The sequence below is a fragment of the Clytia hemisphaerica genome, unplaced genomic scaffold (assembly GCF_902728285.1).
Source record: "Clytia hemisphaerica strain Z4C2 unplaced genomic scaffold, Clytia hemisphaerica genome assembly, whole genome shotgun sequence".
Classification (NCBI taxonomy): Eukaryota; Metazoa; Cnidaria; class Hydrozoa; order Leptothecata; family Clytiidae; genus Clytia; species Clytia hemisphaerica.
Window position 1 is genome coordinate 952,971 of NW_027104114.1, and position 21,033 is coordinate 974,003.

General features: G+C 35.2%; 2 protein-coding genes across 3 annotated transcripts in view; both read right to left on the bottom strand.

The window, feature by feature from the left end:
- The window catches only part of LOC136813394 (sodium-dependent phosphate transporter 1-B-like), a 31,633-nt gene extending 21,805 nt beyond the window's left edge, over positions 1–9,828 (bottom strand). For both annotated transcript variants that reach the window (XM_067069916.1, XM_067069915.1), the window contains exons 1-3: positions 9,741–9,828; positions 9,071–9,186; positions 1,304–1,579 (exon numbers count right to left, since the gene is read on the bottom strand). In XM_067069916.1, coding sequence (XP_066926017.1) covers positions 1,304–1,511 — 208 coding nt within the window. In that variant the 5' untranslated portion in view covers positions 1,512–1,579; positions 9,071–9,186; positions 9,741–9,828. The remainder of the gene's footprint in view (positions 1–1,303; positions 1,580–9,070; positions 9,187–9,740) is intronic.
- A 2,887-nt stretch (positions 9,829–12,715) lies between these two features.
- LOC136813406 (dynactin subunit 4-like) lies at positions 12,716–19,617 on the bottom strand. Its single transcript, XM_067069925.1, has 12 exons — positions 19,417–19,617; positions 18,337–18,592; positions 17,890–18,038; positions 17,293–17,375; positions 16,771–16,880; positions 16,279–16,388; positions 15,283–15,356; positions 14,854–14,908; positions 14,462–14,569; positions 14,066–14,172; positions 13,471–13,549; positions 12,716–12,960 (listed from the first exon to the last, which is right to left on the bottom strand). Exons 1-12 carry the CDS (start codon positions 19,570–19,572, stop codon positions 12,799–12,801), a joined length of 1,449 nt encoding a protein of 482 aa, XP_066926026.1. The 5' UTR covers positions 19,573–19,617; the 3' UTR covers positions 12,716–12,798.
- Between the last annotated feature and the right edge of the window lie 1,416 nt (positions 19,618–21,033).

Consider the following 21,033-nt stretch of genomic DNA (forward strand, 5'->3'; position numbering starts at 1 on the left):
ATGGGCCATGGAATGTCAAGTAGAAACACAACAAAAAAACTTTACAAAGATCAACTTCCAATTGTCTACAGCCTAGTTTCGTTATACGGTGGAGTATCCTTAACTCGAACCCGCACGGAGAACACAAATCTGTTCAGAAATTTCGAGTTATATAAACAGGTTTATATATTTAAGGTTTTGTTAAACTGAAGGGACGAGAAAACTTGTTTGAGTAAAGGAAACTCTTCCGTAACATAAAACTTTCAATAACAACATGAAAATCCTACTACTTTCGGGTACCTAATAAACGGGGGGGGGGTTGGAATAAACGGGCTGGGTAGAAAAATTCTCAAAACTTAATAAGTGTGGGCGGGTGGGGTGGAATAAAAATGTCCTGGGTGGAAAGTGAAAAATTCTCGGAAGATCTATTAGAGGGGGAACGCTTATTCGAGAGTATGCAAAGAGCATTACAAAGAAAGCCAATAATGTCTACAGCCTGGTCTCTTTATACTTATATGGCTTTCAACGACAGCATGGAAGTGTTATTGTGTTTGCAAATCTGCGGTAAAATAAAGAAAACAACCGCAGAAAAAAAATTTCAACACCATTTTTTGAAACGCTGAAATATATAGCTATAAAGTTTCAAGTGATTTGTCTGCTCTGCAGAAAATCAAAAAGTCGACACGCAATAGACAAAACATTCAAGTATCTGCACACACTTTAAAATAGAAAATCCCCATCAAGCGTACAACAACAAGAAATGTTTTGGTTGAGTAGACTTTTTAACAACGACAATAAAAAATCAGCAACAAAATATCTCCATGGGTCTAGGTCCCACATTTTTTTTCGACTCTTCACAGAGGGCTCTTCCAGAAAATGTTCGTACATGGGCGGTGGAGTATATAGTGTCCGGAAAGTAGTGTAAAATCTACGAAATTTGTCCTGTCCAGGGGGTAAAATTGCTCTGTTTGGTGAAATTTTCGCTCTGTTTGAGGGATTTTGAATGTCCAGGGACTCAACTGATGCTTTTCATGGGAGGGTTCCGCTGTCCGGAGGGTAAATTTCCAAAAAATTTCCAAAAAAGGATCTCTTATTCGAAGTTTTACTATTCGATACGCCCCATTATTCGATAATATTGAAAGTCAACAAGAAACTGCCATAAAAAACGCTCCTATTCGATACGCCCCATTTTTCGATAATAGTGAAAATCACCGTCAACAAGAAACTCACATAAACGACGCTCTACTATTCAATAAAAATCCGACCCCCCTTGAAAATCGAATTAGAGAGCGTCAAATGTAAACGAAAAGGAATCATATTATACCTGATACTTTGGAGCCAATCAAAATAGCTCCAGCTAATTCGAAAATACTTGCAATAATACACGCTTGAAATAACGTTAACACTTTAGCGCCGACCGAAGTGCCGAATGAGTTTGCGACGTCGTTAGCACCGATACCAAATGCCAACACAAAAGCAATAATAAACCCGACAACGACCAACCATAATACATCGGGGTTTTCTTCAATCATATCGGTAAAATCGGGATGATTCTTGGTCTTTGGTTCGGTTTAATGGCTAGGTTGTGTTTTTTTGTAATCTGAAAAAGGACAAAGAAAGGAATGAATGAACGAAAATCACGGAATCATAAGTTCGGCAAATTAGACAACAGCTTTAAACCAAATGCCGTGATTAATCACCCTGATAATCATTAGCCGACTTTTTTTCAAAGATCCAGCGATGGAACACCGGAGCGCTGGGGCAGTGATAGACCCACCACCGCCGGAAAAACACGCTACAGGGCGCCGAATAAAGCCCCGCAAGGCGGAGCCCGGACTGATGAAAAAAGACGGTCCAAACAAACAACGACAAGCGTGTTGCGTGGACAAAACATTTTCATTGAAAGGTTTTCTGTTTCCAGAACAAGCCTGTTCCAGAAGCGAGCGATTTTTTAAAGGTTCCAGGTAGTAGTAAAGATTAAGACTGTCACTATCCAAGAAATAATCACTTTCAAAGTGAGTTTACAGCCGGTAGAGCGAGTGCTCTTCGAAACGCTATCATGGCACCATTTTTTCTCTAGAATTACTACTCTTACTGACTGTACATCTATCTATATTTTCCTCCATTTAAATCTCTTCAAGGAAGAGCATCGTGTACTTGCAAAAAATCGAAATATCGAAGCTCCAATCCATACATACGAACAAAAACTTACCTTAAAGCAGCTTAAAGCAATTCTACCAAATAAGATTAAATTTGTCTTCCAGTGGGTGCTATTCAAATAAAACTGGCTGACCTGCCTTACAAAACACCCCCACAAACACATAAAAACTCTCTCTCACACTTTTACTTTAACTTAACCGTTAGTAACGAGATCTTTTACGTTTTTACAAGAGCAAACTATATAAGAACATACGGCTTCGATGGCCAAAATGTTAAGAACAGATTAAGAACATTATAAGCCTTTGTGGACTCTAAAACGGCCAATTTTTTAAAAAACGGTGAAAATGAGAACATGTTAAGAACATTTTTAGGGTTAAAACTCAAAAGTCTAAGAACATCCTACTGCTTCGAAAATTTTGGATGTTCTTATAAAAACGTGTACTGACATTTAAGACGTAAATGTACACACTCACTCCAATCCTTTAAAGCAAATTTGACGGAGACTGACCTAAAGTTTTTTTTTCTCTTTAAGTTAAGAGGCCAACAAGCGTTTTTGTAATACAAGTATCTTTAAATAAAGTAAATATTGACGAAAGAAAGATTGGACCTCCCGTTTTAGGTTTTGAATTGTAATCATATAAAATTGTGCCCTGGATACACCCCCTTCTCACAGACCCACTGGGACCCCTTACCACTGGAAAAATCCCGCGCAGCGGGCCTGACTGCTTTCATTATCGCAACCTGTCCCCTCCCTTTAGCCGGCGCCCATCCCACCCTTCCTAGATTGAGAACCCAAGAGGCGCCCAAAAGAAAGAGGAGACTCAAAGCTATCCAACGAGCTATGAACGAGCTTAACTCCTTCTAGATCCGGAGAAATAAGCCTTTAAAGTTGAACTAGCGATTTTCTTAAAAAAATTAGGAAAAAAGGACCGTCGCACGTAAAGAGTTAAAAATAAATCTAAGTATAAGAGTAGGAAAACATTGGACCCAGCGGAAGCGAAAGCGGGAAAGGCTTTAAACCATTAAGTTTGATCGCTAATTTTAAGTCTGGTTCTTTTTTACAAATGCTGTTGAAAATCGAAAATTTCGAAACTCAATACCAGCAAATGTCACACATCAAAGCTAATCCAACCAAGGCTAAACTTTCTGCAAAACGTATCGTAAAGTAGACGGATCGGTAGAAAATTCGTCGGTTAAAACTGACGAACAAAACGTTTAGTGACGAGATTTTTTATCGACAACATTTTACAGCCGACGAAAATTTTACAGCCGACGAATCTTTTTGCCGACGTTTATTTCTGACCGATGATAAATTGTTGCCGACGAATTTTAGTACCACGTGATTTTTGATTACTTTGAAAACATTTTCGTTTAAAATTTGATACTTTTAAAGATAAGTTTTTGGTTTTATGCTACTTTTAACACGACAAAGGATCGGTAAAAAACTAAAGGAAAATCTTTTTTTTCAGTTTATTCGCGTTTTACTGCCATAATTTCTCTAAAAAGCCGATGCAACTCGATAAAAAACGACAAATTTGTTTCACCAAAGAATTTTCCACCGTTAAGGTAGAAAAGTCATGATAGTAGGTATTGTGTGTAATTCATGATATGCACCATTGCAATGTCTTTTAACATTACATCACTAACTCAACAGCTGATTGGTTGCGAATAACGTATTGACTGATTTTACGTCACTTACCACCAATCAGCTATTTGATCTACGGTGTGGTTTCAAGGACACTGCAGTGATGCCATCCCAGCTGACACACCCAACGTTATTTCAACGTTCATTTAACGTTATATGGACGTTGTGAACATTAGATGGACGTTGAAATAACGTTGTGTGCCAGCTGGGATATCATGAATACCTACCTACTTGCCTTTAAACTCCCTTCAAAGTTTCTATAAAGGTCAGTTGATAATACTTAATATCACATGCTGTAACTATTGGGCTTCGTAAAAATACAGTGTGTCCACAAAAATATATTGTTTATATAGGTTACTAAATATTTGCTCAGCACAACCTATTTGACGTTTTACTTAAAGGTTTTACTTTAAATTAAATTCTTTCACATAGAAATATTAACAGAACTGCACTCTATACAGAACATAGACTTGGTGCTCTCTAATTCGACGTTAATTACCATCCGATACGCACCATTATTCGATAATATTGAAAGCCACAGTCAACAAGAAACTCTCATAAACGACGCTATAAAATATCCAATACACTCTCTTATTATCGATGAAAATCAAATTTCTCTTGAAAAAATGAAACTGCGTCAACTGTACTACAACATCGCTAGTTTCAGAAATGACTAACCTTTTTTTATTTAAAAACAATCAAACATAATCTCCAAAGTTACTGCAAGAAAAGCTAGATAATTAATTATTGGCTGCGTTTAGACCAACTGGCATTTGTAATTTGGCATTTGCTCATGAGGGATTCGATTTTAATAGCTTTTCCATTGTATTTTCTGTCATTGCATTTAAGGAATCGTCTTTTTAGAGTCATTACTGAAAAGGTGATTCCCTCAAGTTCAACTTTGACAGATCAAACAATGAAAAGCATGGAATTTCTCAAAAACTGCAGTCATTAAGACTGAAACTTTTTGCCGTAGGGCTAGGCTATGGCAAATCTTGCAAATTTTACAATCTATAGAAAGAACTGAATAAAAAACGTGCAAATACTTTAAAAAATCAAAAATGTCATTTTTTCTCTTTGTTTTGGTTCCTTTGTTTTATTTGAAATGCCAGAAAAGGGGATTCCTTTGCTCAAAATGGCATTTCAAATGCCAACGAAATGCCAACACGCTGGCATCATTAGGCATTTGACAAACCGAACAATTGCGCGGAACAATAGAATTCAAAAGAATACTGCAAGCAATTACAAATGCCAGGCTGGTCTAAACGCAGCCATTGATGAATTTTAATGACGTAATGCACTGAATTTTAAAAATAGTAACAAATCTGCATAAATTTATTCCTTTGTTCGACTGGCAATCCCATCCTCCTTTGCGTTAATTGGTGCTCTTGCAAGTTAATTAATTACAATATCAAAAGAAAGGTAATAACTTTCACGGTTTTCCAATCATTTCGAAATGAACTCTGTGGGATTGAGACTCATACAAATTTGAGTTAAAATAATTATGACGTATGCGACGCGGAGTGCTATTCAATCTGTCTAAAAACGAGATTCGAATCTGCAGATTTTCAACACATACAGATCTTTGGGAAGGAGTGATAGCATTCATCAACACCCTAAATTCTCACCTCTTTTAGACCAAAACGTCCAGACCAACCCCAGTTAAACAAACACCTTATAATAAATGTGATGTTGGTATTGAGGCCTTACTCTCTTTTTAGAAAGTCCCAAACAACACCTTAGAGCTAACTGTAATAAAAGCAAGTCATCAAGTAAAACCAATCTATTATTTTTTCGCAAGTACGTAATTCAATCCGTCAGAATGGAGTTTACATAAAGTTTTGTTTTTTAATGCAATGTTTCAATCATTTTTGAAAAAAAAAATTGTACATAAAACAAGAGGGGGGGTTGTACTTTTACGGTGTGACGGGATTGGCCCTTTTTTAGTACGGTATTACGGGATTTGACGAAAAAAAAGACGGGAAAACGGTATTTAAAAATCAGACGGTGACGGTATTTGGCCTTATTTTTTGTCATTATGCCGGTATTTGAACCTGTACAATCCGGTATGACGGTGTTATTATTTTTTTCAATTTTCGGGATTCCGGGATTCAGCAAAAATTTTGACGGGAAAACGGTATTTCGAACCCCTACAAACCCCCCCCCCACAAGAGGGTTGTCTGATATTTTGACAACAACAATGGGCCATTCCATTTTATATTCATTCAGGGGGTGGATGAACATTTCCAGAGGGTAAACAGAAAAAAAATGTTTATAAGATACTTTAATAATTGGTCATTTGAAGTAATAAAAATGACGCGTTCTTTAGAAAAAATAACAAAATTGTTTTATTACTGGTTAACGACCAACGAAATCAAATAAGAGCTTGTAAAAACTCCATCGCGTCCCTAACGATCTTAAGCAGATAAACATATAGACTAGTAAACCACGTCGTTGTATTTCGCTGCAGATTAAACTTTCAATGGGATCTATTTTTTTAAAATGTTTTCTGAATACACTCTCCCGCGGCAATTTCTATTTTTTATAAGAACTCTTTATTATAAGCACTATTCCCGCGTTCCTGTGTCCAAGGAAAGACAGACGCTTGCTAGTCTAATAAACATACTGAGATTTAAAATTAGCCAATATACCGAGTCCGACACAAGCTTTTATGAGCAAAGTTGAAAATTTGCATCAAAAACAAGTCAAAACCTTTCACTCTTCATTTTTTTCAAAATTTTGCGGGCTGGAAAGGTTATATAGGGCTTTTCCAGAAAAAATTTGAATATGGGGGGTGGAGGATATGATATTTTTAGAAAATTTACCCCCCGGAGATTGTGAATTTTGACCCCCCGGACAACGGATCTCATCCCCGGGCAAGCATCGGTTGACTGCCCGGAAATTCAAAATCATCCCTAATCAGAGCAAGTTTGCCCCTAAAATAGGGCAAATTTTGCAGATTTTTCACTACCTTCCGGACAATATATCCTCCACCCCCCCCCTCATGTACAAAAACCTTCTGGAAGAGCCCATACTACATTTCCATACAACTAAAATCCGAATACTTTTGACATCCTCTTCAGCAGTGCGTGTACCATCAAAGTCATAATATTTGAGAAAAAAGGAGAATTCCCACGAAATCTTACAACCATAAACGATTTGGAAGCGCTCTAATAGTCTAAATTAGGTTGGAAGGGTAGAGTTTTAACTCTGAGTTTTAACGCTAGACTTATAAGACTTAGGAGCTTAGGATCTGAGGATCCAAAAATCCTATAATGATCCAATAGAGCTCAACCTCTCCCGAATTGAAATATTTGAATAAATTTATCAATTAGCCCAAAAGCGACTTTCTCGCCCGGACTTTAAATTGCTAAAAACAATGAATTAAACCAATATATTTTGACCAAGATTGTATAACCCATGGAAATAATATCCATGTATAACCTTAAACATAGCTTCAAAAATTTATTTTTGGAATATCTCAAACTGAACTGCTATTACAAATATTGAGGCAATAAATTAAATTTCGTCTCGATCAACAGCACCAAAAGAATATAATGTTACAAAAAAAAGGAGCAAAAGAAAGAAAAAATATTTGATCAAATCTAGGGAAGAAAACTCCGAGCCTCAATAACACTGAAGTTGGGATTAAGAAGGTTGCCAATACAGACATACTGATGTATATTTCTTGAATCGCCGTCAACAACGACATCAAAAATCGTACTTTTCTCGTCACCGCATTACACTTTTCACACCGAAATACCGTCGCTTTTTTTCTTTTTCAAGACCGAAACACCGACAGAAAAAGGGTTAATACCGTCACACCGTCAAACCTGACTATAATTTCAGCCTTCTGATCCTTTTAAAGAGAAAATTTTGAAAAGAGAAAATTTTAAAAAGATAGTAGGAAAGAATATTTTTCGACCTTTCATCTGACGGCCCTTGAAATGAATTATCATAGGGTCACGTTTGTCATGCTGCAAAGCTTTACCTTGAGCGCTATTAGGTGTAGCCCGGCACTTATAGCTATTTGATAGACTGGATGGCGCTGATACGGGACCCGGTGTAATTTGACAGGCTCCATTTTTTGGCTTTGCTTGAGATGGTAGCAAATCCATGCCACTAGATCCAGTCACTTTTTGGAGAAAAACAAACATAAAACCATGACCAATGAATCTATTTTTTTCAAATGTTGGAGGCCATCAAAATCATCAGAAAGCAAAATTCAGTCAGAAGTAGACTTTAGTCTACCTTAGTGGCAGTCAAATTGAACGTAAGTAAACCAGGTTTTCAAATTTTCTTCTTAAAATAATAAAAATGAAGCAAACAAGCCACATGCTAAATGGACCTACCTAACAATGAGAATCAGATAAAAATAGAAAAATTGCCAAAGAGTAAGAAAATGCAATAAGGAGCTTGAAAAGATAGAACAGAGATGAACATTATATATAAGTCATATTCAATTTTTGTTGACTAAAGAATTCATGCCAGGCTAGGACTTGAACAGCGATAGTCGGCTGGTCATGTTTTGAGCATTGCGAATACGCATCTTTCTGCAAAAAAATCAGAAAAAACTAAGGATGAAAATTCGAGAAAATGTCTAAAAACCGGTTTTTCCGGCATATTTTTCGAAAATCGGGCTCCGTTACATTTAAGGTATTGTCATTTTGCATCAGTGTGCAAAATTTTATAAGAAAACATAAAGTACAGCTCGAGAAATTCAAAAAATACTGTCTTTCCGGCAAAAATAGGTTGTTCCGGCGACTTTTAAATAGTTCCGGCTTCAAAAATCAATTTTATTGAAAATTGAAACATGCTTGATGGTGGGCGTTGCTATTAATAATGTTTTTGAATGAAAAAAACAACCAATAATAAGGAAAAAGTCCAATGAAAATCCAGAAAAACGGCGATTTCCGGCATATTTCCGGCATTTTCGGCCGGAAAAAATGTTTCTCTAAAATCGGACTAGGCCATGTTTTGGGCAAAAAAATCAGAAAAAACTAATGATAAAATCTCGAGAAAATACCAAAAAAACGGTTTTTCCGGCATATAAATTTTTTTTCGAAAATCGGGCTCCGTCACATTTTGGGCATTGCCATTTTGCATCATTGTGCCAAAAATCTGAAAAAACTAATGAGCCAATCCTGAGAAAAGCTGGTAACAGACGGACGGACGGACGGACGAACGGACGGACAGACAACGGTTAATTTATAGGACCTCCAGGTAGGTCCAAAAACAGTATATAAAAACAAACAAACAGAAACATAGGTGTTTCGTTTGACAAACCTCGTTCGATAATAGGTGATGAGCCACGTCAATTGTTGAGAGTGCAATCATTGTTGAGCTGGACGAATTTCTTGCATATCACATGGATCAATCTCCATCGTTAAGAATAGTTTTTCCTACAGAACAAAGTGTAGGAACATAAGGCTTGGGCCAAATATTTGAGAACACTTTAAGAACATTTGGGCTTTGCGGGATCTAAAAAATCCAATATCTTAGGAAATCACTTAAATCGGATTAAATTTCGCGATTCAGAGTTTTGAAAAGTTTCGCGTGGATTTAATTTCGCGAATAGGCCTGAAAACAGCTGAAAAAAGCCATTTTTTGCCACAAATGGAGACTTTGGACTGGTTTCTCCGCCGAAAATGCGATTTAAAAAATTTGGTGGTGGATTTAATTTCGCAAGTCAGGAATCTCACGCGTTTTCGCGAGTTTTGATTTCACGAAAATGTCAAAAATTCGCGAAATCGCGAAATTTAGTCTTGCTAAAGTTACTTTAATCAGTACACTAAAATGGACAAAAATAGTGAAAAACAAGAAAGTTTAAGGCTTTAAACCCCAAAAGTTGATAACATCCAAAGGATTCAATAATTTTTGACGTTCTTATAAAAAACTTGTATTTCTATACATGGATTCATCGCTAACCATGTCTTGGGGTTCATAAAACTGATACCTCTAATACATTTTAGCCAGTGTTGTTCATCCATATGTCTGTGCCAGTGGTATATTTTTATTAGTGATCATTTTTTAGTAATTTTACTGAAAAAAAGGGAAAAATAAAATATAATTATAAATTACATACTGTATTCACGTTTTTTTATAAGAACAGACTATATACGAACATAAGGCTTCGCTGGCGAAAATTATAAGAACATTTTAAGGCTTTGTGGACTCAAAAACACCCAATTTCTTAGGGAAATGGTAAAAAAATATTCACAAAATGGTGAAAATAAGAACATGTTAAAAGAACATTTTTAGGCTTAAAATCCAAAAAGAACATCCGAAGGCTTCAAAAATTGTGGATGTTCTTATAAAAAAACGTGTAATAGGGTAGAAAGTTCAGTCAAACTCGTCCCCGTGTCTCCCAGGCTTTATTTAAGTTAAACTCGTTCCCGTGTCTCCCAGGCTTTATTTTAGTTAAACTAGTTCCCGTGTCTCCCAGGCTTTATTTAAGTTAAACTCGTTCCCGTGTCTCCCAGGCTTTATTTTAGTTAAACTCGTTCCCGTGTCTCCCAGGTATTGTACTTCTGAAAACCCAAAAATAAGGTAAATATAGGCTAAAATCAGGCTTTTTGGAGCAAAATAAGGGGACTTCTTTTTGCCAACTGAAAATATTCTTAAAAATTAATAAACGGGGGGGGGGGTCCTAATAAGGTCCGGGGGGGTTGGAAAATTAAAGGAAGGAGAATAACTGGAAAATAATAATAAGGAAAATACTGTCAAAATTATATTATACCCACATACGTTATATGTACCCATTATTGCGACCAAAACGATTGGCAGTCAAGCAGTTAATACCCCCTTAATATTGGGTAAAGTAATTTTCAGTATGGTGTTGTATGGTGGATGTCTGACAAAAAAGGTTGTTCACATATTTAGGCGGTGATTGTGGATTTTGAATTGATTTTTGATTTTTGATGTATTTCACAATTTTTCTTGATTTATCTTTAATTTATGAAAAAAAGAGTGAGAGAGTTGTATTTTTGTGATTAACCCCTCGTTCGTGTCTATTTATGGGTGATTTCCCAACTTTGAAAAGATTACATCACTTTTCGCTAGAAATACTTCTGGGGGACTTTACAAAAAATATTCAAATTTTCATCAATAAAAATGATAAAACGTAGTATGGGAATCTATTGTTTTTGGGTAACTAAGCGAAATACCTTGCGTTTCTGACGAAATTGAGCCTTTGATTAAAGATTTGCTCACACAGTTCAATGCTGTCTTGTAGTTCGAAAGACATTGGTTCTTACTAATTCACATTCTGAAATTTGTTTTGATTATTTTTTAATTTGTACCTCCCCCCTTTACTCTACGCAAAATGATTACGTCAGCCTTCATTCATAAGATAAAACTCCAATAAATAGACTCAAATTGGAGAAGAAACTCTGATAAATCAATTTTTAAACTCCTATTAAAAATATCGCTTCATGGGTTCATGGGTAATTTCCCGAAAATGTTACATCATTCTTTATGCTTGAGCTAAATAAATGGTATTAAGAAAGAGGGATTTACATTTATTTTGAAGTGACGTCAGTCCTTTGAAACAGTACTGTAATGACTTCAAGTTACTTTAATATTCCCTGCAGGATATCCTTGGGGAAATTATTTGTAAAAAGTTACAGAAGAAAAGGTGTCGAGAAAAGAATTATTGCTGTCTGGCACTAGGTAAGATTTTTCCACATGGGACGTTAAAATGCTTTTCCCTGGCATCCCCTGAGTATTGAAGACCTATTCAAATTTCCAAGAATTCTACGAAAATGTTACCCTACATAAGATTTAGGAGGTAAATTCTCTTATAGTTTCTCCTGAAAAGAAGCTGACAGAAAACCTCCTTTTCCAGATTAGTGTAATTTGGGAAACGAAAAGTCTTTTCATGATCAAAAATGAAAAAAAAATGGCGTAGGTCTGCAGTACTAGCAGCCCGGAATTTAAAATGAGAAAAAATGGAAAAATCAATTTGATGCTTTAGCATAAAAATAAACTAATAAGATAATTCTTAATAATTTAAATACAAAGCTGAAAAAGATGACAAAATAAAACATTGGTCATAATAAATTTTACGATACTGCCTATTATGTATATAGATTTACTTCATTTTCAAAATTTCTTAAAAATTAAGGACCATCATAAGAAAAGCGAATTCGTAAGATTTCCGAAAAATATCCAAGAGGAAAGTTTAAAGTATTGTTAAATTCGACTTCCAAATAGAAGAGTTTTTATACGGAGTCTTAAACGAAAAAGATGAAAAAGCCTTGTGTTCAGTGCTCAATTACACAGTAGACGAGTTTCCATAACTCGAAGACACACGGAGAACACAAATTTGTTCGAGTTAGGAAAATTTCGAGTTATGGAGTAAGGTTTATAAGGCAGTGTTAACTAAAGGGACCATAAAACACGTTCGAGTTAAGGTAACATTCGATTTATAGAGTTCCGAATTAAAGAGACTATACTGTATTTTGTTGTGGGTAGCTTTAAATATCCTTCAGCTTTAGATGAAGGTTGGCAACACTATTATAAAACAAGAGATAAATATTTTACAAATTGCAAATAGCTAACTAGGAAAATGAAAAGGCTGGTAAGGTAAAAGAAAAATGAAAATCGATTTTAAAAATATATTTTTTTGGAACCTGACAGTAAAGCGTTCCAAAATATTTGGCTAAACCGACTGAGTCTCCGACAGGAACAACTAGATCGTGGATGGAGGTATTGTTGATCCTTTCGTAAAAACTTTTCTTTCTGACATTGTGTACAAAAATGAAAACCAAATTCCCCGAAAAATGAAATTAACCAAAATGGAAGAAACACCCCGCCGTCACCCGGCGTCGCACCCGCCGAAATGAGATAAGCTGAACGCAGAAGGCATCAAAATGCGCCCTGACTGCTAATTTCACAGCCTCTTTGCCTTTTTTCACTCTAAAATCAGTCAAAAAGTAGAATAATATGTCCAAAATGTCTGACCTAATACCAAATATCTAATTTGGGAAAATTGCCTTTCAAATCCTATGTACTCAACACAGCGTTGCATTAATTTCACCCAATTTGACTTGAACAGGAAAACTAAGGGATACAATATTTTCTTCTTTTTTCTTCTCAGAGTCCAGGCTTTCTTCGACTTTCATGATCAGAGGAGCTGTGATTAGCTTGTAGCTATAATTCAAGGTGAACGCAGCCTAAACAGGAAAAGAAAAGAAACAAATTTGAAAAATGTTTATATAAGTATATTTTCGGTACTAATTGCGGTCGAAACAAAAGGAGTTATTAAAGTTTACAGCACAAATATGCTAAAGCAGTCCAAGCACCATCTTTTCAAAAAAAATAGAACACAACAGTTTGCATGCAATTTGTTCAATCAAAACAAACAACGAGGAATGCGGAAAGCGAGGAAGCCAGAGAGTAGTCTTGGTCTACTTTCAAAGATGGCGAATTGTTTTGCTTCATCTACAGTAGGAAGAGAAAGCTCCATCTAAATAATGTTTTTAAAATAAGATATGTATTTTACAGACTTGGGAGTAGAATTATTTAACAAGGAGGGAAATGTCAATTATACTCAATAAATTGAAGTAATAATTTGACGGAATTTTTTTAGCCTAGGTAGTGCAGGACATTTTGTGCAAAGAAGCGAACTCTTGCTTGGCGAAATTTAAGTGTTTTCTTTAGACAGTAATATAAACGAAACTTACAACGACTTTACCAGATTCCTTGTTAGGAATAACATTGGCGTAGAAAGATACTTTGTTGCTAGATCGTGCATGGATAACCCTGAAAAAAAAAAAAAAGAATTTCAATACCTTTTAATCACTACAATTTCACACCTCATAAAAAAAGATAGATAAGATTAGATAAAAAGATTAGAAAGGGTTAAAAACTGTCGGGCTAGCTCTTAGGGTTTCTCAGATATCTATGGCAGCAATACTTTATACACGATTCTTTTTGTAAGACCTTTGCTTTTTAATGTCATCATTGATATTCTTAAACTTTTTGGGGAAAATCATACAAAAATATTCTTACAGTATATTCTTAGGTTAGGATCGAAATTCAACCAAAATTTAATATGTAATACATAACTGGCTTTTTTATGAAAGATTTGAGTCTTACGGGGGGTTGTAATTGACAATTAACAGTGAAAAAATGCTCTAAAATGGCATTCTTAAGTTCAGTTACCAAATACCATGATGATGATGATATTTTTCTCATATATTCTTAATTTTTTGGACAATTTCTTCCTGAATATTCTTATATAAAATATACTCTTATAAAAATCGTGTACATTCTTACTTTGGATCATCGTCAAATTGTTCACTCATACTGGAAGAACCAATCCCATCAAACTCGACGGTAGCATCTTTGGCTGCTATGGTGATGGTATCTGTTGGCAACTCGATCTATAATGGCAAATCAAAAAGGGGTGCTAAAGTCTTTTCCAAAAAATTGACAGTCCGTGCTTTTCAATACATTCCGCTCGAAGGGAGATATACCTTTTAAGCGGAGAGCTCGTTGGAAAGATAATTGGATGGAGTTTTGGCGGGAATCTGTTTGGTCTGTTTTAAAGGTAACCTGAAAAAAGCCGTGTGCCGGAAAACAAATATTCCTTGTAAATTTATTACCATTCCCTTAAAAAGCTGACCGCACCCCAAGGGTTGATGGGTGTATTGGTGTAAGCTCAACACTTACGTCAGATGTTTGTGTTCGATTGAGTTTGTCATCAACATTGAGTGGCATAAACGTCACATTGATCGCAGAATCCAACGGGTTTGATAGTGATAAAACCACTTGTGTAGACTGGAAAAATGTTAGAATAGTGATAATGAGGTACACAATTCTTTTTAAATGAATATTTAGACTCTTTTGAAGCTCGAATGTCCTGATGCTTTTAGTTTTTACACACTTTAAGCTTAAATTTGAGGTTATTTCTTCACACTCTAATTTTACACTTATGGTATATAATTATCATTTAATTCTTACATACAATATACTGTACGATACCGCGTTGTATAACCTGGGAATATATTTTTGTTCAAAATATCTTTCTACTATCTTTCTAAAAATATTTATTTGAACCTTACCTCTCCTTGGCTGAAATTTCCAGATTTTGCGATCTGCAGAAGTGGACAATATTGCCTGTGATACGGAATAAAACGAGTTTAAAAGAACACGAAAGTACTTTTTTTTAAATAAATCCAGTGTGATACAAAATGATGATAAAATCCCAGATGAAATAGTTTATATTTTCTTAATTTCTTTGTAATACGTCACATGCTTGATGAAAAAGCTCGAGCTACGGAGACTAGTGAGTAGCTTCGAGGGAAAATGATGTGGCGAACGAACGAACGAACGAACGAACGAACGAACGAACGAACGAACGAACGAACGAACGAACGAACGAACGAACGAACGAACGAACGAACGAACGAACGAACGAACGAACGAACGAACGAACGAACGAACGAACGAACGAACGAACGAACGAACGAACGAACGAAAATCAAACTTACATGCCAACAAGTTGGATTTTAAACTTGATTGATGAGGGATTGAATTCAGGTTTGCACAAATTGTGTTCACATCTCTAAAAAAAAACAGAAAGAAAGTTTTAGCTAGAAAACAATAAAACTCCAACCAATGGTGTTAGCTAAGCTTTGGTCAATCATTGAAAAAACTAATTTTCTAATTTTGAACTTTTTCATTACTATAAAAAGCTATAAAAGGTATCGATAGGACTAAGTAGTATGAAACCAGGCTGATCATCTTTGTTTCCAAATTTCCTTTCACTCTTAAGTTTATTTGTCTCAGAGATCAGAAAATGATTCCACACAATAAATTTTTTTGCAGAATGTTGAAGCAAAAAAACCTCTTTTCGCTTAGACAGAAGCACTTAGAGTCGATATCTTTGTTGTTGGTCTAATGTCGACACACCTCATCAAATTCCGTCAGCCTTCTTAAAAGATAGGAATAATATGAAGGTCTGAATCACCGATTGGAAAAAAAAATTTCCTTGCTGGTTGCTAATCAAAGAAATATAGTTTTTTTAATCAGAGATTACGAGCTTTTTCTTTATCCTATCTCCAAAGACAGGTGACGGTATTAGATAAAGGAATGTCGACATTAGAAAAACTGACGGTATTATGACTTCATAATCTAAGAGTTTTAGATAGTCTTTCGATCGATTGTTTTCACAGGGTTCATCACGGCCAGCCGTTTCGAATTCATATCCATGAACTGAACGACACTAGGGATCCGAACAACGAAATCCTAGTTTGTGATTCTAACGCCTTGGAGCAAATGGTCATCGCTCCATAAACTCTTACTTTGCATCGTTGGGACCGTCTGATTTTATAAAATCTTTAGATCGAAGTTGTTTTGAAAGTGGTACCCCAATTATTACTATCACCACTCGATAGCGATGTAATGCATCGAGAACGCTAGATCTACTTTTGCCTCAACACTTGTGATGCAAGACAAAGTTTTAATATTCATTTTCTGTCTTTTACCTTACATCGTTGGGAGCGTCTGACTTTCAGATGTTTGTGTTTTGGATGCAATTCTTTCGTTTTGGTGGCACTCAATGCTGGGTTTTTCAATCTCTGGTCCAATGTCAAAACTGAAAGATGATTTAGGTAGATTCATTTCATTTAGATGGGAGAACAATAGCTCGCCAAGTAACTCATCTTGAGAGGACTGGGGTCTGATTTAGTCTAATGTCGTCATCCCTCTTCTAATTCTGACACCCTTTACAGAGATAGGGAAAATAGGTAGGGCAGAATCGAAGAATAAAAAAAGGTTTCTTGCTCTCCTACCGCTAAGCGAATCAATCAGCCACTTTGATCTTCCTTTTATACTCTCAACACTAAAGAGAGGTGTCGGGATTAGATGAGGGATGTCGACATTAGACCACTTACGGTAGTCGAAAAAATTGCCACTTGGCACCGGTTGAAGAACAAGAAGAAGAAATGAAAGAATAAAGCTTGATTGTAGCTCCAAACCTTCTTCAAGACATAGAGGCTCGGTGTAAAATGAATCAGGAAGTTGCTCCACATCTTGTTCAATGGTTGTAACAATTGTTGGTGCTTGTATCTCCTTTCCACTGGCTGAACTATAAGAACAAAGAAGGAGAATAAAACGCCAGTTCCCATAGCCCCCAGCGGTCAATTTTTTTGGACAACATAAGACAAGGCATCATAAGACAAGGGATTCTAAAGGTACCTGTGATTGCTAATTTTTAGATTTTTCTTTTATTGCACCTCCAAATTAGTAGTTTCGAGCCAAAAAGATGAAAAACATCCAAAATATTTCTCATGTTGGTATAAGCTACATCATCGACATTATAAGAGTTAAAATTTAATAATGCCATTTAGCCTTCAATTTGCTTCAACCTGAAAAAGTGCAATACCAAGAGGTTTTCAAGTGGTACCATTAGAGAATTAAGAGTCTAATAAAAGATAATCTTTCCAGAGCTTCTAGAGCTCTGTCATCTGAATCAAATAAAAAACACATAGTTGACTTACTTCGTTTTTCCAAGTATTGAGGTATTTGGTGAACTAATACTACCAGACTTTTTACCAAGAGACAACGTGTAGCCGTAACGATCCTATATAAAATACAATAAATTAGTTTTTGTTTCAATATGTTTCGCTTTTGTTTCAAAAAAAAGAAGTTTCCTAGTTTGGCTGTAATGTATTTTTTAGTTGTACATAATTTGAAAATTCTAAACTCTCGACGAGCATTATTTATTAACATTAAAACATTTGAATAAGTATTGGACCACGGTGAGGGGCATCTAATACTTCTCGGTGTATTTCAGATAAAATTTGGTTACATTATAGTACCAACTTATGTAAAAATTTCTTTTCACTGTTAAACCTACCTGTTGAAATAAAAGTTTTCAAAAAAATCGTAAAAAAGTTTTTAGTTCAAAAGAGCTTACCTTGAGCTCACTCTGGCTCACTACGAACTTTTTTTGCGGTTTTAAAAAAGAATTGTGAAAAAGTATTTCTAAAAAGTTCACTTTTAACCTGTCAAAAAAGAAGTAAAAAACAACTTTTTTTGACAGATTGATAGTGAAAAGAAATTTTTACATAAGTTTGAAAGTCTGAAGTATCTACCATGATAAGCATGTTTGATCTTCTCCTTGATGTGATCTTTTGTCTTGCTTTTTCAGCTTTGTCTTGCTGAGCCAACTGTTTATAATATTCCAGAAGTGAAGACATTTTTTTGGTGAATGGCAGCTCTGGCTCCGCCCATCCTCCGCTTGCTATATTTTGGGAGAAAAAAATCTATTTCATTTCAAATCATCAGAGTAGAAGATGAGTACAGCGCCATTGAATAAGTTGTGGAATTTTCAATCATATGGTCGTAACATTTAAAACAAAGGGGGGTTGGTTCTCCCACAAAACTTAAAAAACTGCATACAATTCTGAAGTATCATAACTACTTATTATTATTTTGAGACTTAAATAGCAAAAAGCAATTGATGACTTTGCCAAGGGTTTAAAACAATATAAACTTTTGGTGTTTTCAGGGTAGAAAAAAAGTTAGAATAATATTCTTACGAGTAGCTTGATCAGCAAGTCCTACATCTCTCGTAGTCCAACGACAAAAACCACAATTCAAATAATGCATTTTCTTGACATTTGTTTTTGGTGATTCATCAAGTGGATTTCCACCTACTGAAACAGCCGTTGCTCGAACCGACAAACTATGTCCACAACTGGGACAATCAAAACAGTTTGCACATCGATTTTTCTTGATCTTGGCTTCAGTTGAAGGCATGTTTTCAAGACAGTTCGGACAGTAAAAGGAATCAACCTATAAGAAAGAAAGCAAAAATAAGATTTTCATAAACCTACTAAGGTACATTGCAACTGACATACTGTCCAGCTAAAAGATATTATGGCACTAGTGCAGGCTATCAAAGATTACAATACAACAGGGATAGCTCAATACAAGGTATCATAAATTCTTTACTACAAGTTATTCTTTGCCATGGCATGGTGTCAGCATTGGACGTAAGAGCCCTATCATGGTTAGCCTGGGAATCCATGCTATGATTTCTTCATTGATAAACTGATGGCGAAATGTATAGCATGGTATGGGTTGAGAGTTTGAATTTCTCAGATCCTAATAACGGTTGAAAACATAGCCAATCAAATTTTGTTATTCTTTTACTGGTCACACTTTCTCAGAGAAAGCGCAACTTTCGAAATTTGGTTTTTATTTTAGTAAGTGAGGACAGCGCTAAATTCGAATTTCCCACTGTAAAAAATGTGAGTCCAATATTGGACTCACAGCTCGAACCCGTCTTGTGTACATCAAATTATAAAAAAAACACATGACGGGTCTCCTGTCTATATCATGGTATAAACTCACTAAATATTTAATTGAATCTATGTTCGGTAATCAAAACTAATCACTTATTGGTGATTTACAAGCAAACCATTGTGTTGTTACCCCTCAAATCAATTAAATCTTATTGGTTAAGAGTGACAAGTGACTTTCTATTGAAGAGAATTCCCTACCTCATGCATAACACATTTGGCACATCTCAATTTTAATGAAGTGACGACAATGATAAAGCTTTTTGTTAGGTTTCAGATGAAAAGAAAATTGACAAAGTGTCATACCCTACCTACCTCATGCGTAACACATTTCGCACATCTCAACTTAGTGCAATGCCGGCAATAATAAAGCTTTGTAATAGGTTTCAATTTGTCACAATGACATCCATACAAAACATGGTCATCTGAACCTATGATCGACAATGCGATTGGGTCCTGGAATAACTCCATTTTCTTTATTTACTTTTTTGTTGCTATGTTATTAAAAATTTCTTATCTAAAGAAAAAAATAATTAATGTTTAATTATAACCATACGTAATAGTTATCGGACAGTTGCGAATACAATATGAGAAATATTTTACGAGCTTCGAGATTTTTCCGTACAATATACGGAAAATCCGGAACGAGTGAAATATTTCCATATTGTACGAGCAAATGTCTGATAACTGGTTTATCGGTGACCCAAAAAATGCACTTTTTTGTGTTGGAAAAAAGCGCAGGGCACTTTTGTAACAAAGTGACGTTAGATTGCTTCTACCGCTACAATGCAACAACATCTTTTCGTCGATTTATATTTTGTACATGTAAAATACAAGATATATTGTACTCTTTTTACCAATCAGATTGCAGATATTTTTTGGATCGCCAATAAAAAATACAATTCTGGTTCTTCTTAGTGCCAAAAGTGCTCAATGATATCTCAGAGCTGTTTAAGTTATAAAGAATGAGACTTGTAGGTTTTTTCATCTAATCCGACAATCATACCACCGAAAGAAACACAAACTCTTGATATTCAACGTCACTTGAATTTGAATAATTAATGCTGATTGATGCCATTTCTTTGAAGAAGTCATTGTATACAACTTTTAGATTGAATTTTTTATTTAACGTATCTTATTTGACTTATGATTGTTGTCCATACAGGCGACATGAAACTCTGAGTACCAAAATTTACAAGCCTTACGGACCGTAATGTACGAAGTAAATAACACGTGCTCTATTATAAAAAGGAATTTTCTTTCTGTAAACAATCCCTCGTATTGTTAGAAAGATTGCAAATCAAGCCGACAATATATTGTGGACACCTTTTCAATACATTGCCGGCACTCAGCAATATATCATCAATATATATTGCCTGACAATATATTGTGTAGTGTATGTAGCCCTTTATTCTCAATAACTTAAAGGTTTTAATTTTACATAAATGTTCCCGTTTCATAATCAGACTCATATTTCATACCAGGATAGTGTCTGCCTTAAAAAACAAAACCCTTAACCATATAATTTAGAAAAAAATTAAATGCAAAAAAATATTTACAAGGCTTATCAATGATTTCTTATGTTAATTGATCATAAAGTACTTTTGTCTGAGTTTTAATTTGTAAACCAGTAAGAACTTTCCTAATACTTTCATCATAGTAATTGTATATGAAAGCCACGGCTGGAATATGTACGGCATTGTCTTTTCAGTTAATGGCTGTTCTATCTCTGTCTCTGAGCTTTATAATTATAACAACATCAAGATTGTCAGTTTATTATTGGTAGATAGTTTTTGAAACTTTTCTCTTTTTCTCCTTCACAAAAAGTTTTTGATATTTCTAAATATCTTTGAATCTGTATTCACTTGAACTAATTTTGGACATATTTTAGGGGTATTTTGAGGAAACAACAGTTTTTTGGCAAAATTAAAA

Bases quoted from the DNA above. Each gene is read 5' to 3' on its own strand.
- LOC136813406 (XM_067069925.1), bottom strand. From the start codon at position 19,572: ATGGAGTTATTCCAGGACCCAATCGCATTGTCGATCATAGGTTCAGAT. The intron at 15,357-16,278 runs GTAAAAGACAGA...GTTTTTTTTTAG, and splicing joins GACGCTCCCAACGATGTAAG to AGATGTGAACACAATTTGTG. The intron at 14,173-14,461 runs GTAAGTGTTGAG...TTGCCATTATAG, and splicing joins ATCGAACACAAACATCTGAC to ATCGAGTTGCCAACAGATAC.